Raw genomic sequence first — 14,806 nt, forward strand, 5'->3', positions numbered from 1 at the left:
CGACATTATCTACGAATATCTTGTTCACGAAACTGTCTCGTAGAATAAATAATAATAAAAATAATCATGGTAATTAGAAAAATCTTACATATGAAAAAAATATATATTTATTTGCTATTTTTCATACTCCATTTTGTTAAAATTCTCGTGCTGTTTTAGGGTGTAGATTTTGATAATGCATTACTTAGCTATTGAATTAAATTTTAATATTTTCAGCGCTTTTTGTATTTTATTACAACCCAGACCCTAATTAAATTCTAAAATTAAAACTGTACCTATAATTTCAATAATGTGAAATTTGAGTACGTAAAGAAAAAATATTTAATTAATTTTGTGAGTCTAAAAAGTTTGAATAAAATTTTTCAATCTATCAATAATAATATACATTCATTTAAGAGCAAGCTATTTCTATAAGGAATAATAATTTAATAATAGCGTTCTAGTCTACGAGTGAGAGTTATTCTAGTCTAGTAGTCTTAGTTATTCTTAGCAAATTAATCCTTAGAAAAACATTATAATACACCTATTTTCGAGGCGTGAAATAAGCTAAAGTGAACAACGCTTGTTTCAAGGATTACAAGAAAATCTAAGAAAGTGAAGTTAAGTAAGTTTTTCTTCGTGGTACGGCTATGGGTTAAATATTGCTTATATAGCAATGTACATCAAAAAAGTGTCATATAAGAATAATATATGACATACTATTCTTAATAATAATCGTAAAAAATAAGCATTTACTCAAATTTCGTGCTATTTGAAATGATGAGGTTAATGCATACAATTTTAAACTAAAACAATAAAAGCAGATGACGTAAGCCATACGCGAAACCCTTTCCCGCCATTCTAATTATCACTTAGCGGAAACTCCAAACGAGCCAAAAGGTGGTTCAGCAGTAAACTGTCATTTCAGCACCCTTACCTTAACATTCTTTAAATACTTATTTTGACCTATATTATGTAAAAACCAGCATAAACTGTTATGCAAGACTTGGTAAATATTACATCCACACAATATAAATGCGAAATGGAATTTGTTTGCATGTTTGTTTCTTACGCTCATTTTTAACTAATCAAATATCACGAAATTTTGCCATGGCAAATCTGCTGGCAGGTGATAATTGTTACACTAAAAAGTTTTTATTTGAATAAAATATGGACTTAATAATCTGTTAATATTACTCGCGATTGCATCAAGTGTTTTCGTTATCGCCTTTAACAAATGCATAGCTGTGACGTTATCAAAGTTATGATTGTATACCGAGAACTGTCGACATCTGCATATCTCTGAATGCATTTCCACGATCATGCCTCGGAGAATGGATAGGTGAATCTCTCGTTTCAGGTAATCACTTACACCTTTGGTATTCAATTTTAGTAGTATGTGGGAAGATTAATCCAGTCCAATGGACTAATATTCCCTCTTCAAGGAGCTGTGGTGTCACAATAGTGTAAGCGAGCCTTACGGAAGATAAATAGACGCTTGTTGCTTTTAATGAATTTGTTGTGTTTCTGTTTCGACTTTCCCACTAGTTTTGTTTGGACAAATGTTATCCAAAATTACAGTCTTTCATAAAGTAAGGATATCTTATTAAGTAATCCTTTTTATTTGTATTGAAAATATTTAAGTCACATTAATATATATTTTTAACTAGGTATATCTTAAACTAAGAAGTCACTATAATCTATACAATTGAATAAATTGAATGATTAAATAATATTCGTTACGGAAATAGAAGTACTTGTATTTTGATGTTTTTAGGAAATTATTAGAAAATGAGTGTTAGAAAATTTGCTACTAATAGTTTTAACAGCGCTTCAAATAAAATAATCTTCGCTTAGTATACTTGAGCCGTACTGCTTGGCAGGTTCATTTTGCTACGAAGTGAAATACTTTGGTGGCAACAGTATCTTAAGATGTTTGGAGATAAAAAAAAACAATTTTTTTATGTATAACCGTACAGGTTATATATATCAAAAATTGGAATGTTGATGATGATTTGTCTTATACTATAAGACTTCGAAAAATAATTTAATACAATGGATTTAACACTTCACCAATGGTTTTAAGAGGGGTTCATTTCTCCTAATCAAATTCAGCTTCATATATTTTATGTTACTTTAGCATAAAAGGGATATCACCAAAATTAATTCAAATTCAAATAAAATTATGTTTACTTATGCTAAATCAATACCTATAAATATTTTACTTAGCTAATGTGTTAATGACTACTGTTTTGATAAAACAGATAAACAGACAGACAGACGGGACAGTTCTTACTGAACTCGTGATTTTAGCAAAAATAATTTAAAAACGCACAACATTTAGGATCTGTTTAAGAGCGAAAAGTTTACCGTTAAAAGAGGCCAAACATTTAACTGTTCCAACCCCTTCGTTGATATGCAGAACCTACCTGATCTGACTTCCTATGATACATTCTTCGTCTTTAAAAACGGTACCTCTTTGCTATTTAATGAATAAACGACGACGCCTAATTATCGAGATTGTTTTATCCAACCAATAACAGTAACTTCAATTACTACAAATTGCTAGATTTCGAAATGTCCAACGGGGAATGCTTAATACGGCACTACAGGATTACAATTCCTGTACCTGCGTATTTCGTACGGATTGTTCTGACATTCAATGATAGTCCGGAATAATCCATAATTAGCGTTCCCTCCGTCGACACGCACACCGCACACAATCTATACGAACGTTTTCGCTTCAAATTAATGACGATTAGAACGTCACACTTTAAATAATCCAGATTAAGAATATACTTTTAAAATTATAATATAACATGCAGTAAATTATTTACAAATTCCATTGATTGTAATGTAACAAAAGATAAATGATTAATAATTTGAGGAGCTTTATGTAAGATAAACCATCTTGTAGGTACTGTATATCACATTATACGTTATACCATCAAACAGCTATATTTTTTATTGTTGTATTACGAAGTAAGGTATGGTTAATGTTGTTAATGTCTTTATGCGTTAGTGACCACTTACATTCACCTGTACCATTTGCCAGAAAGCCTACCTACACAGTACGGTTTTTTAAATTGTGCTTTGTATATTTTTCAGAGCGACATTAACTTTTCATCAACGTTATTATCTTTTAACTTCCATTTATTAAAGTTAGATTACTACCTCAGTAGTTGGATGATATCATTTACGCGTATTAATTTCAGTGCTGGAGTTTCAAATATTTCTGTGAATGGAATGAAATGAATAGCACTTGATGCTTAGCTGTAAAGCCGTTAGCTAATAGCCTCCGCTAAGCCCTTGTTTGAAGTGGTCAAATGCAGGACTGATTTGAAAATTAGACTTAATTGCTATCCGATTCGTGGCTGATGCTGATATTTAGTGCCACTCTCGCACGCGCGTTGATTAGTGTTACATGTCGATTAGTCAATAAAAATATAAACATTTATAATATATACGTACGTACAATATTACGTCTATTGTTTTTCAATGATGAAATGCGTTTCGGACAAGTTTTTAAAATATTATGTAAATTAAAAGTTGAATATTTGTTTTTTTTTTTCGTATTAAATTACGTTTTATAATTAAATGAATAATAATAATTAAAGAAGAAAATATCATATTTTTTTTCATTAAAAGTATGCTTTCATTCCGTTTAGAAAACTCGCTCTTTCATACCACTTCTTCCCTTATTTATTATGAATCACAGACGTATTATTATGAATCGCTGACTCTACTTATATGACCAAGGCAATACTTGTGTAACCAGTGGTTCATAATGACTTTACGGGTTACCTTTAAAGTTATTAATAGTATACTACACGATATTAATAATATATATAGATAAACAATACTATAATTGATTAATTAAAAATTATTTATAATGTATCGAATGAAGGTTAATTGTGAAGAAGATATAATTGTTTCCCGAAATATTTCAAATGGCATAGTTCGTATCAGTTCCAGTCAAAAGATAAAAAGAGCTCGTTAAAGGCTTATGCCGCATCTATCATCATTGTCAGTTTCTTCAATAGCTTCTCGGGGAAATATTTAGTATTTCAATTTAACCTATAAAGCTGAGTCTTAATTGAATGTGTACGAATAATATTTTTGGTACACAATTTATTTAGTACATTGATATACTTGATACTCACTTATTTTTTGATTACATTTGCTGATTTACAATTACGACTAGAGATTGTATAAACGGTATGAACTATAATTATTACGAAACTGAAATTATAATATACATGTAATAGGAATGTTTTGCACGCGTGAAACTCTCACACAAAATGCGGACATAACTTTTGTGGTACACATAATCAAATAAATATTAATCAGTGTCGCGTTACGTACAGACTAAAGCCTCCTCTTGTCTCTTAAGAAATCCTCCACTGTCTACGAGAACGAAAAATCGAGTAAAAGCTAGTAAATATATTCATATTAATATCTTTATTTATACTAAGAGAAATCGCTTATTATTTTCAATAAGCGTTTATTCTCGGAAGTCATTAAATGAGATAGTCTATTATATTATACACTGAAGTCTTTACTTCGGAGACAGCATTGCTCTTTAAAACAAAGCCATATCTTAATATACCTTTCGTAACGGTAAAGTCGTTTTAATAATGAGGACGAGCACTAGTGCTTTATAACGAACTTCTTGTCCAGTTATTGTGTAAAATTCAATTAGATTTTAGAATATCGTGATACACAGCTTCGAGACGCTAATGAAACGGAACACAGAGAATAAAATAAACACCAACAAAGAAAAGACTCGCAAGCGGAACAGCAATTGTGATAAATTAATTTTCAATGGCACAAAGGGAGAGCAGGGAGGCGGCACTTGTTGCCGACCGAAAGTTATCGGTTGCTTGTGGATGCACTTATACGCTTTCTGAGAGACAAATATTCAGACGACGTCAGCTTGCTCCCGGCAAATATTGTCTTAGTTCATGTTTACGCAAATAAGCATATAAATCATGAAGATTTCAGGTGATAGAAGTATAAAGCACAGACAGATAGCAAATCAATGATAATAAGCAATTAAATTTTTCGATAATTTTTAATCTGATATTTCAAAATATCTCGACGTTTTAATGAAACAGTTCGTAGGATGTTTTATCCTTTGAACGATTCGCTCGTTAGTGTACACGACTGCTACCATCATAAAGCCTCGCGCACGCGATGTATACTCAGTAAGATTTTATCTTTAGATAAAATATCGTTTGACGAGAGTAGTATATATATTTTCATCTTACGTTTTTTGAATGTGTGAAATATAAATACTAATAATGAAATATGCAGTAACATGTCTATAACTATTTTTCATATATTATTGTATTATATTAGTGTGTGGCACCTTAAGATGCTGAAATATTTTGTATATTAAATTATTATAACGTATAATGTTATATCTTCAGAATGTCTTAAATTATTTTAATTGATAACTTTAACGCACTTTAATGTTATATTTGTTTAAAAATTATCATCGAACATATGTAATTGTCTGCATTTTGTATATATGTTGAGCAATAACAGCTGATAACAATGACTCTTACTTACTCACTACTACTTACTTTTCTGAGTTTCGTTTCATTTATGATTATAATATTTTTTATACTTTTTACAAATTATAACATAACTTTATTTACATTATTATTAACATTATTAGTGTCGAAGCTCTTTGCCCTTGTAGTAGTAGTGAAAAGGCTTTATTAAAAGTATTCCACCTCGCCTCCAATGGTGACACTAGTTATGGTTCGTTTTTTGCCCTGAGAATCGGGATTGCGATCCAACAGGGAAATGCTGATAGCATTCATTCCACGCGGTCAAGATTTATACAGTAACTATTAATTTATATTTATATATGTTTAAGGGTATCTCAATAGGTATAATTTAATTATTTGTGAATCCTAAAGTCGATAAACGACGTATTTCCCTGAGACTCGAAGTATTTCTCTCAAACAGTGAGAGAAACCATTTCGTCATTTAGTATATCATTTACTTTATCGATTAACGCGGAGGATGCCATGGCAGCTCTCATGAGGGACGGTTACCGACGGAATCGATAAGTATCGTCATAGCGTTTGCTAATTTTCACAGAACATTCATAAATTATATACCGTCTCCGCGAATCGATCTATCGATCTGTAAATCGGTATAAAAATTGTGTTTGAAGTCAGCGTGACGCGGACCTTAATTTATTTTATGTAGCGAAATATCCTAGTGGAGATTTTTTCGTATATAATAGCAATGCCTATTCCTTACAGGACGGTAGTTTAAGTGGCGAAAAGCCAGAGTATGTACCGTTTTTTATATTTTGCGACTCCTGTGTATAATTTTTATAAAAAATACTTTAATGGAATAGGCGTTTGTCTTCCATCTCAGCTGATGGAAAGTGTAGATAAAGACGAAGGTGGTACACGCCCATCCAAAAGAAACCTGTTCACTCTACTCTGTCTATATATGTATCTTGCTAACGTCAAACTATTACTAATAACATCTGCTTGCAAACTCTAAAACAATTATTATATGTTTTATCACTCACTAAAGTCTGTCCCACTATGAACGTAACATATGTAATACAATTTTTTAAACTTTACTCTTGGTGTTTTCACACACACACACACGACATCTTATAAGCACAAACGTCACTCACTCTAAGACAACTAATGCACGCCGACAATAATTTAACGTAGAGCGCGTCTTCTCATTTACATAAATACATCAATACTTGACTATAACAATCAATACTTCAACTTTCATGCCACTTATGATGGAAATTGAAAAACAATTTGCATATGAAAAAAAAAAGCTACAGAGTTAAATACCGTTATGTTTTAATACCTCCGATACTATTCATTTATCCGTGCAATAACAAAACAATTTGTACAGTGTAATGTGATGCATGTTACACGCACAAAGCTACGCTTCCCTCCCGCTGTTAACAAAAACGAACAAATCTATGTACACTTGCGCACCACACAAAGAACCGAAAATTACCTTGTGTTAAATATTTTCAATGTTTTTAACGTGTAGGTGGATAAAGAGAACATGTTATTCAAATATTGCGATGAAGCTTCGAAGCACTAATTTAGTTTTCTTTATTAATTATAATAATTAATTGGTGTGACATTATGACATTTAAAATAACCTTCAATCGTTCATGAAAATTTTGTTTCGAAATTTGAACAACGCTCGTACATTTAATTGGTTTCCGAGTTTTATTCAAATCTATTCAATGCGACTTCACCCTAATTATAAAATTATAAAAACACACACAATAAATTTACCCTGAAAGTATTCCCTTTCAGGGTAAATTTATTGTGTCGTTTAATTTAAAAAGTCATCGAGGATAGGAGTGAGATGAGTTTCTATATGTTTTAAATCCGTGTAAATATTGTGCTGTCGATAACTTTACCTACGCTCAAATCTACGTAAGCCATCTCTGAAGTAGCTTTTACGTAATATTTATGCTCTGTATACGTTGCAATGCCTCTTTAATTTTTTTTGTGAGTAAGTGTATGGCCGCTACAAATAAATATTATATAAATAATATTATAAATACCAAAGTAGCTGTCAGCCTGTCTTTTGCTCTATAACTCGACTGAATTGAATTTAATGAAATTTGAAATGAAGCAAGCTTGAACTTCAAGGACTCCTTATTTACGCTTAACACCTGACGACCGACCCTTAAAACGCAAGTGAAGCTGCGGGCGACAACTAGTATCTGATAATTTTAATTATAATGTTTTTTTTTTAATAAAGTTCAAAAATGCTTTGTCCTACCATTGTGGTAAGATTGGGTTATGGTTTTAATTATATGAAGTACATGAGTGTACAAATATTTATAATGCTTCTGTTCAAAATATACAAAATACAAAAAGTATTTGTATATTGTAACTTGTCTTTACGAACAACAAATGACAGTTGAGTCTGTTGTATATAACAGCTTTGAGCAGATAATACTCGATTCATTCTGTATCGATAATAACTCGAGACAGTGAACCTCTGTCGTAAATCACGTTGTTTTTAAATTTGGAATACCCGTCACCCTGTTTTTAGTAACGAACCTTAAAATTAAAAGAGACATAATAAAAACAAAAAAACCTTTTTTAAGTCGGTTCAGCTGTATTTGTCTTATATTTTCATTAAATGGCCAGAACAAAAGTAGCAGGCAGTAAAAGTACCCCTGGTGGAATATAACGACCTCTGCGTTGAAAGTTAGGACCTTATCACATAACGCTGCCCCAATGGGAATCGGAATACACATGTAAGAGATTTTCATCCAAGAGATCCAAGTTTCTTACCGATGACGGCTTAACATGAGATCAGTTATAAAAAAAACTAAGTGCATAACAATTTAGCGGTACGAATTCGCAGGAAAATTTCCATATTTTTTTGCAATGAGATTATCGTACGCAAACTGATAATTGCATTATTTTGAATTGCATAATCAGATGCATTGATGTTATTAATACCGACTCGCCTGTATCATTGCCAGATGTTATATAAACAACAAGCGTGGTACTTTTTAGACGTGCTATTGAATTATTAACATATTTTTTTCTGTAAAAGACAAAAAAAAAAACAAAATTTAGACAAATCTATTTCAGATAACTGAGTAAATCAAATGATTCAAGGGTTAACAACCTTCAAAAGACGACTTTTGCGTTAGAGTATTTTTTCAAGTCGTATAAATATAATCTGCTACATATACGTATATTTTAGTGAAATGGAAAAACGCCAATGATACTTCAACTAGACCGATCAGATTTCGCGGAAAATACAAATATGAAAAGTTATTTTAACAACCTTCACAATTAAGAACGTAAAATCATAATGACAATCAATTTCCATCTTAGGATACTAAAAATGCAACAAACAATACCCATAATAACAAGACTCCCATCGTATCGCCTTGAACTATTGATTAGATTATAATTTATGTATTTGAAACGAAGACATGAGTCACGTTATGAAAATAAAAATGTTTCATTATGTTAAAGCGATTTTGTATCACAGCGTTGGCCGCGATGCCGCGCTGCTATATGGTGAAGAAAGGCAACCAGCGTCATGATGGTCCGCCCCCCTGCAGCCCGACAGAGGCCAGCGTGGCTCCGCCTTGCTACAGCCCGTCTGAGGACACGGCTATCACAGGTAATTGTATTTTACACCATATAAGACCTTTAAATTGATAAATAGCGAAAATGACAGTGACGTTGAAAACTAATGGATTTTATGAAAAGAAAATACCCTCGTAACGTGTTAGTAAGTAATAGGTGACACATACTATACATTCACTACAAAGAAACTTGATGTTACATACTCGTACACGAGTGATAAGTTTGTTATTAAAAATTACCTTGTTAAAAATTTATTTCTTATAGGCAACTCGTTTATTTTCTTGCGAAAAATGTAATAGTCATTCGAATATTTCATCGAAACGAACATAGTTTCCTTCGACAATTTATAAAAGAAGAAACCCCGTACCAATATCAAAGGAAACTTCGATACGACACACACACCAATCATAAACTTCATGTTTGTAATAAAAATCATTTTAACAGGCTTCATTGTGCGCCAGCACTGCATATATCAATGCCGTGGCACGCTATTGACTTAACGAAAACAGCATTACGAGTAAAATCGTTAACGTTACACAAAACAGTGATAACACTCGGTCATAGTAAATACGCTTTCATTTTTCAAAACTTTAAATGCATTCGTACTTGTGGATGATGCATAAAACATATTTCACTAATTTCAGCTGTACGCTGAGAGTATCCACTCGTAGCACGTGTACTAGGAATGAGCAACTTTGTTATAACTACATGTATAAACCTATCTCAGTGAACACGGTTCATAACTGCATAAATGTTAAGTGCTTACAATTGTACAGCTTAGAGCGAGTACATCTATTGAGTAAACGTCTAACCATTGATGAAATGGATGTTACATTTATGACGCTAATTAACCTTCCGCCATTGATTTTCTACTACTATGCGGTTTAGTTAGTTCATATGCGAATTCAGTTCGTTCTAGACCAAATGTTAAATGCAGTCGAAATTAAATTTGGCTGTTTGTATTTGTCTGTCCTATTAAATTCGTGGAAACTCGATGATGATATAAATTGTTTTAACTTATTCACGTGTATCGAATATTACGAAATCGTGTACGTGCTTTTGCACAGGGCTGACGTTACGTAAAAGCTGCAACTAAATTTCAAAGACTATTTGTTTTTTAATTATAAATCGATGTAGGAACTAAGGGTTTTGGAAATTAAAACTAGCCCAAGCAATTGTATAATTTAGTTGGTTAGAAAAGGGGTATTTAAATGCTAATTCAAACTATTTTTAAGACCTGAACTTGTATCACTAAACTTTTGTTTATTTAAATGGTTAAAGTACACTTACAACGTACGAACGAACAATTTAAACATTACGCAAAAAAAATTTAAAAAACGATTAATAAGCATGTCAATTACAAATGTGATAATTAAATAACTTATTTCTAAAGATTGAGAGACAGTCATAAAAAAATTACATTGCCAAGAATAGATACAAGATTATCGTTATATCTATCACACTACGGTACGAAGAGGCCAATATGAGACAGCGCAAGGCGTTTGAGTCCCAGAGAAAACCGATCTCAGTATACTTTCATTTATTTCCCAATTGGTTGCCTTATTGTTGCAAGTACTGAGTAGGAATCTAAGTTCTAAAATTTCGCACCAACTATGAAGATAAATCATATTACATTCTGCCATCATTATCTGTGCGAAAATTCCTTTTCGATGATGCTTCGGAAAAGCTGGCTGAACACTCTCAATACGCTGAGAGTACTTAATCTATTGTGCAAGCCCATTTAGGTATGTACCACCCATTCATCAGATATTCTACCGCCAAACTGCGTTTAGAGAAGGGTGTGAGGAATGAGACGTGACGTCACAGACGTCATTGCCCCTCCGGTTGTTGGTGAATCGACGATGTAAGGAATGTTAAACATTTGACGACCTCCATTGTCGAGTGGTGTGTACACCGGTTTTCATGGGTACGCCAATCCGAGATCCCAGGTTCGATTCCCAACCAAGTCGATGTAGATTACCATTAGTTTTCTATGTTGTCTTGGGTCTGGGTGTTTGTGGTACCGTCGTTACTTCTGATTTCCACAACACAAGTGCTTTAGCTACTTACATTGGGATCAGAGTAATGTATGTGATGTTGTCTCATATTTATTTATTTCTTAGGGCCGATATCTATCATTATTTAAAATCAGGTGGCTCATTGCTCGTTCACCTAAAATTTCAGAAACAAAAATTACAACTTATAACTACAATTTTTTTTAGTTACATGTAACCGAACACAATTATAAAAAGCGTATTATATTATGATGCATTTTTAAGGTTAGAAATCGCCATTAGTTTTATTTACATATTTAGCATTCAATAAGCATAAATTACCTACAAAATCGTTTGTTACTTACTGTTACGTACTCTGTAAGATAAACAAACGCGTTTCTGAACTCCTAGCAGTGACATTAATGACATTTTTTTTTCATTATTTGGAATGGCCAGTAATATTATATAAAACCTACATAGTACAAGTCATTCACTTCTACAAAAAAAAAACTATGATAAATAAATAACAAACATTTTCATAAAGTTACGTTAACTTTTATAGAAAATCTTTTAAGTAATTAGTTCCTTTTCGTACCTGAATAGGCGTTCCGATATCAACGTCGGCTATCTGTTGAGCTTCATGAAAGACATCTTCATTACCACCCGTGTCATTATTCTCAGGACGCGCGTTTCTATTGACAATACAAAGAGCTGACTCCCTAAAATTAATAACTCCAGTCTCCTCCTTGTTTATTTTTGTTAACGTTAGTGATAATAAGCATCACGAGAAGTGCTGCAATTTCATTTATCGCAATTATTATTATTATTTGTTCACTGATTTATTATTATTTTCTTAAATTTTAATGGCAATATCTTTGTTTCACTGAATAATAACACTATACGGTTTTGTTCTACACATAATAGAAATACTTTTTCTGTAAATTTTGTTTATATTACTTATGTAGCTGTGCCCGCGAATTCTTGCGCGTTTGTATTTAACAAAATAGTTTTTGTTATAGCCCAAGTTACTTCTTATAACATCATCTTATAGCTCTTTATGCCAGTGAAACTCCCGTCAAAATCGGTCCAGCCGTTCCAGAGATAAGCCGAAACAAGCAGACAGATAGACAGACAGAAATAAAAAATATATATTTTGGTAGATTTACCATGTATAGTAATATATATAACATAGGATGTAACATGTGCGTATACAAAAAGCGATTATTTTAAAATTACAAACAGACAACAGATTTATTCATATAGACGAGAGATAAAATAAAGGAAAGCGATATGTATATTTAAACAATTGTATATGGATATTATATATGGGAAAGTGACTCTGTCTGTCTGTTTCTAACGTTGATTAAACCACTTAACCAATTTTGTCGAGTATCTTAACGAGCTTGAACTTGGTAAATTACATGAGTATTAGAAATGTATATGCCTTTTTTTCAGTTTCGTAAATGATAATGGACAAATTTATATATAGCTATATGAGACAACAACATCACATACATTACTCTGATCCCAATGTAAGTAGCAAAACCCCTTGTGTTACGGAAATCAGAACTAACGACGCAAACACCCAGACCCAAGACAACATAGAAAACTTATGGTAATCTACATCGACTCGGCCGGGAATCGAACCCGGGACCTCAGAGTGGCGTACCCATGAAAATCGGTGTACACACTACTCGACCATGGGGGTCGTCATATATATTGAATAAAAGTCACAAAACATTATTATAACTAAATCTATCTAGAAGAACGAACTATTTGGAACACTTATACCTTAACCGATGATTGCGGTTTCAAACCCAGACACGCACCACTCAATTATAATGTGCGTAATTTGTGTTTATAATCTTGTGTTTGGCGGGAGAGAAAAAACATCTCGCGGAAACCTACATGTGTCTAATTTCAACGAAATTCTATCACATGTGAAAACAACGCATGAGAGTAGCACGAAATATGTTTCTAATCTTTCCCCAATAGGAGAGAAGGCCCAAGACCAGCATTGGGAAAACATGTTTTTAATATTTTCCCCAAAGGAAGAGAATGCCCAAGCCCAGCTTTGGGAAAATATGTTTTTAATCTTTTCCTCAAAGGCAGAGAAGGCCTAAGACCAGCAGCGAGAAATTTATAGGCTATATTATTATTATATTATTAATGTTCATAGAATTATTTACAAAATGAAACACTTGTTAGCTATTTTAATATGTGGTCCGAATTTTGAATGATTATAAAAACAATTATAAAGCAAGTGTAGTCATTCTGAACACGTAAGTATCGTGTTCATTTGTTATAGTCATAGGTCACATATGAGTTAATAAATCCCACGCATTTTGTACCTGCATATGACATTATTAGCTATTTAGTGGACAGTAACAATGGCATACGATTGAAGTACATAATAAGCACTATCTGAAATCGAAACGACACCCACAACCAATTTCAGATATTAAGCATACTTCATACATTAAATGTAACCTTTGATATGGCTGTTTTAAAAAATAATAATAAATAAAACGTTCCACTGTTTCATTAATATCATTTAAGTAATTAATTTTCGTACACATTTTATCCTGATGACCTTTTAACGTTATATTTTTTTTCAGTTATTATTGGAAAAGCGTAAACATTTTCACGCTCAAATGGCATATCTTGTACTTAAAAACTGCAACATCTTAAGCAATCTGATTTCAACTGACGCTGGAAGCTAGCGTCACCAATCTTACGAGTGCTATGAATAGGTACTAAGAGCAGATGCCTCGTATAAATTGAAATCCTTAAAATCCTGTAAAAAATGTTCTTTATCCGAAACAGCGCTTCGGTATGTGTGGTTGTCTGGTAATTTAATTATCCTCAATGCTAGCGCCATTGTATTTAAAGTCCGTTTGTCAATTCTAGATCTATCGGAGCTTTAGGTAAGAGTTTATTTATTGTGCTAAAAAGTAACGCTCATATTTACTTTCCAGTTGCATGATTCACTAATATCATTTTCAATACAGATTTGAGTAATTTCACATTTATACGTTTTCTATAGTTACGTTTTATGTTTAAATTTATTTAAATTAATTAAATTGTATCTGCGTGTAAATCAGTAGATCGCAGTAGAGGTGTATGGTCAGTAATTACGAGAATATTTTTTAATAGAATATTAAATATTTTAAATACATTAAAATATTTAAAGTTGCTTTTTATTGGTCAAAATAGTTACCGCCTATGTAATAAAAAGCAATATAGCCAGGTGAAAATAAAGATGTAACTGTAATGACGAACATTTGTTTTCGTTATAATCTATTCGTATTACGCTAAACATATAAATATAAGAAGCACTATGGGATTTTGCTTCCACCACTGCACTAGGAATAACTACAGTTCTAACAATAGTAAGAGTTTAAATTAAGTACATAGAATAACAGCGAACAATCGTAATGTAACTTTTGCACTGTTAATTTATGATTCGTTTGAAACATCGCTTTAGAAACTAGAGATGTACGGAATGCTATATTTTTCAGTTGAATTTTGTTTATCAAGAACAGAGATGGCCCAGTGGTTAGAACGCATGCATCTTAACCGATGATTGCGGGTTCAAACCCATGCAAGCACCGCTGATTCACGTGCTTAATTTGTCTTTATAATTCATCTCGTGCTCGGCGTTGAAGGAAAACATCGTGAGGAAACTTGCATGTG

General features: G+C 32.3%; 1 protein-coding gene across 1 annotated transcript in view; it reads left to right on the forward strand.

Moving 5' to 3' along the window:
• Positions 1-14,806, forward strand: part of LOC124543145 (zinc finger protein SNAI2-like) — a 61,865-nt gene that overhangs the window by 27,833 nt on the left and 19,226 nt on the right. Inside the window, exon 2 of the mRNA XM_047121215.1 lies at positions 9,016-9,150. Within this exon, the coding sequence (XP_046977171.1) occupies positions 9,027-9,150 (124 nt within the window). The 5' untranslated portion in view covers positions 9,016-9,026. The remainder of the gene's footprint in view (positions 1-9,015; positions 9,151-14,806) is intronic.

The sequence above is a fragment of the Vanessa cardui genome, chromosome Z (genome assembly GCF_905220365.1).
Source record: "Vanessa cardui chromosome Z, ilVanCard2.1, whole genome shotgun sequence".
Classification (NCBI taxonomy): domain Eukaryota; kingdom Metazoa; phylum Arthropoda; class Insecta; order Lepidoptera; family Nymphalidae; genus Vanessa; species Vanessa cardui.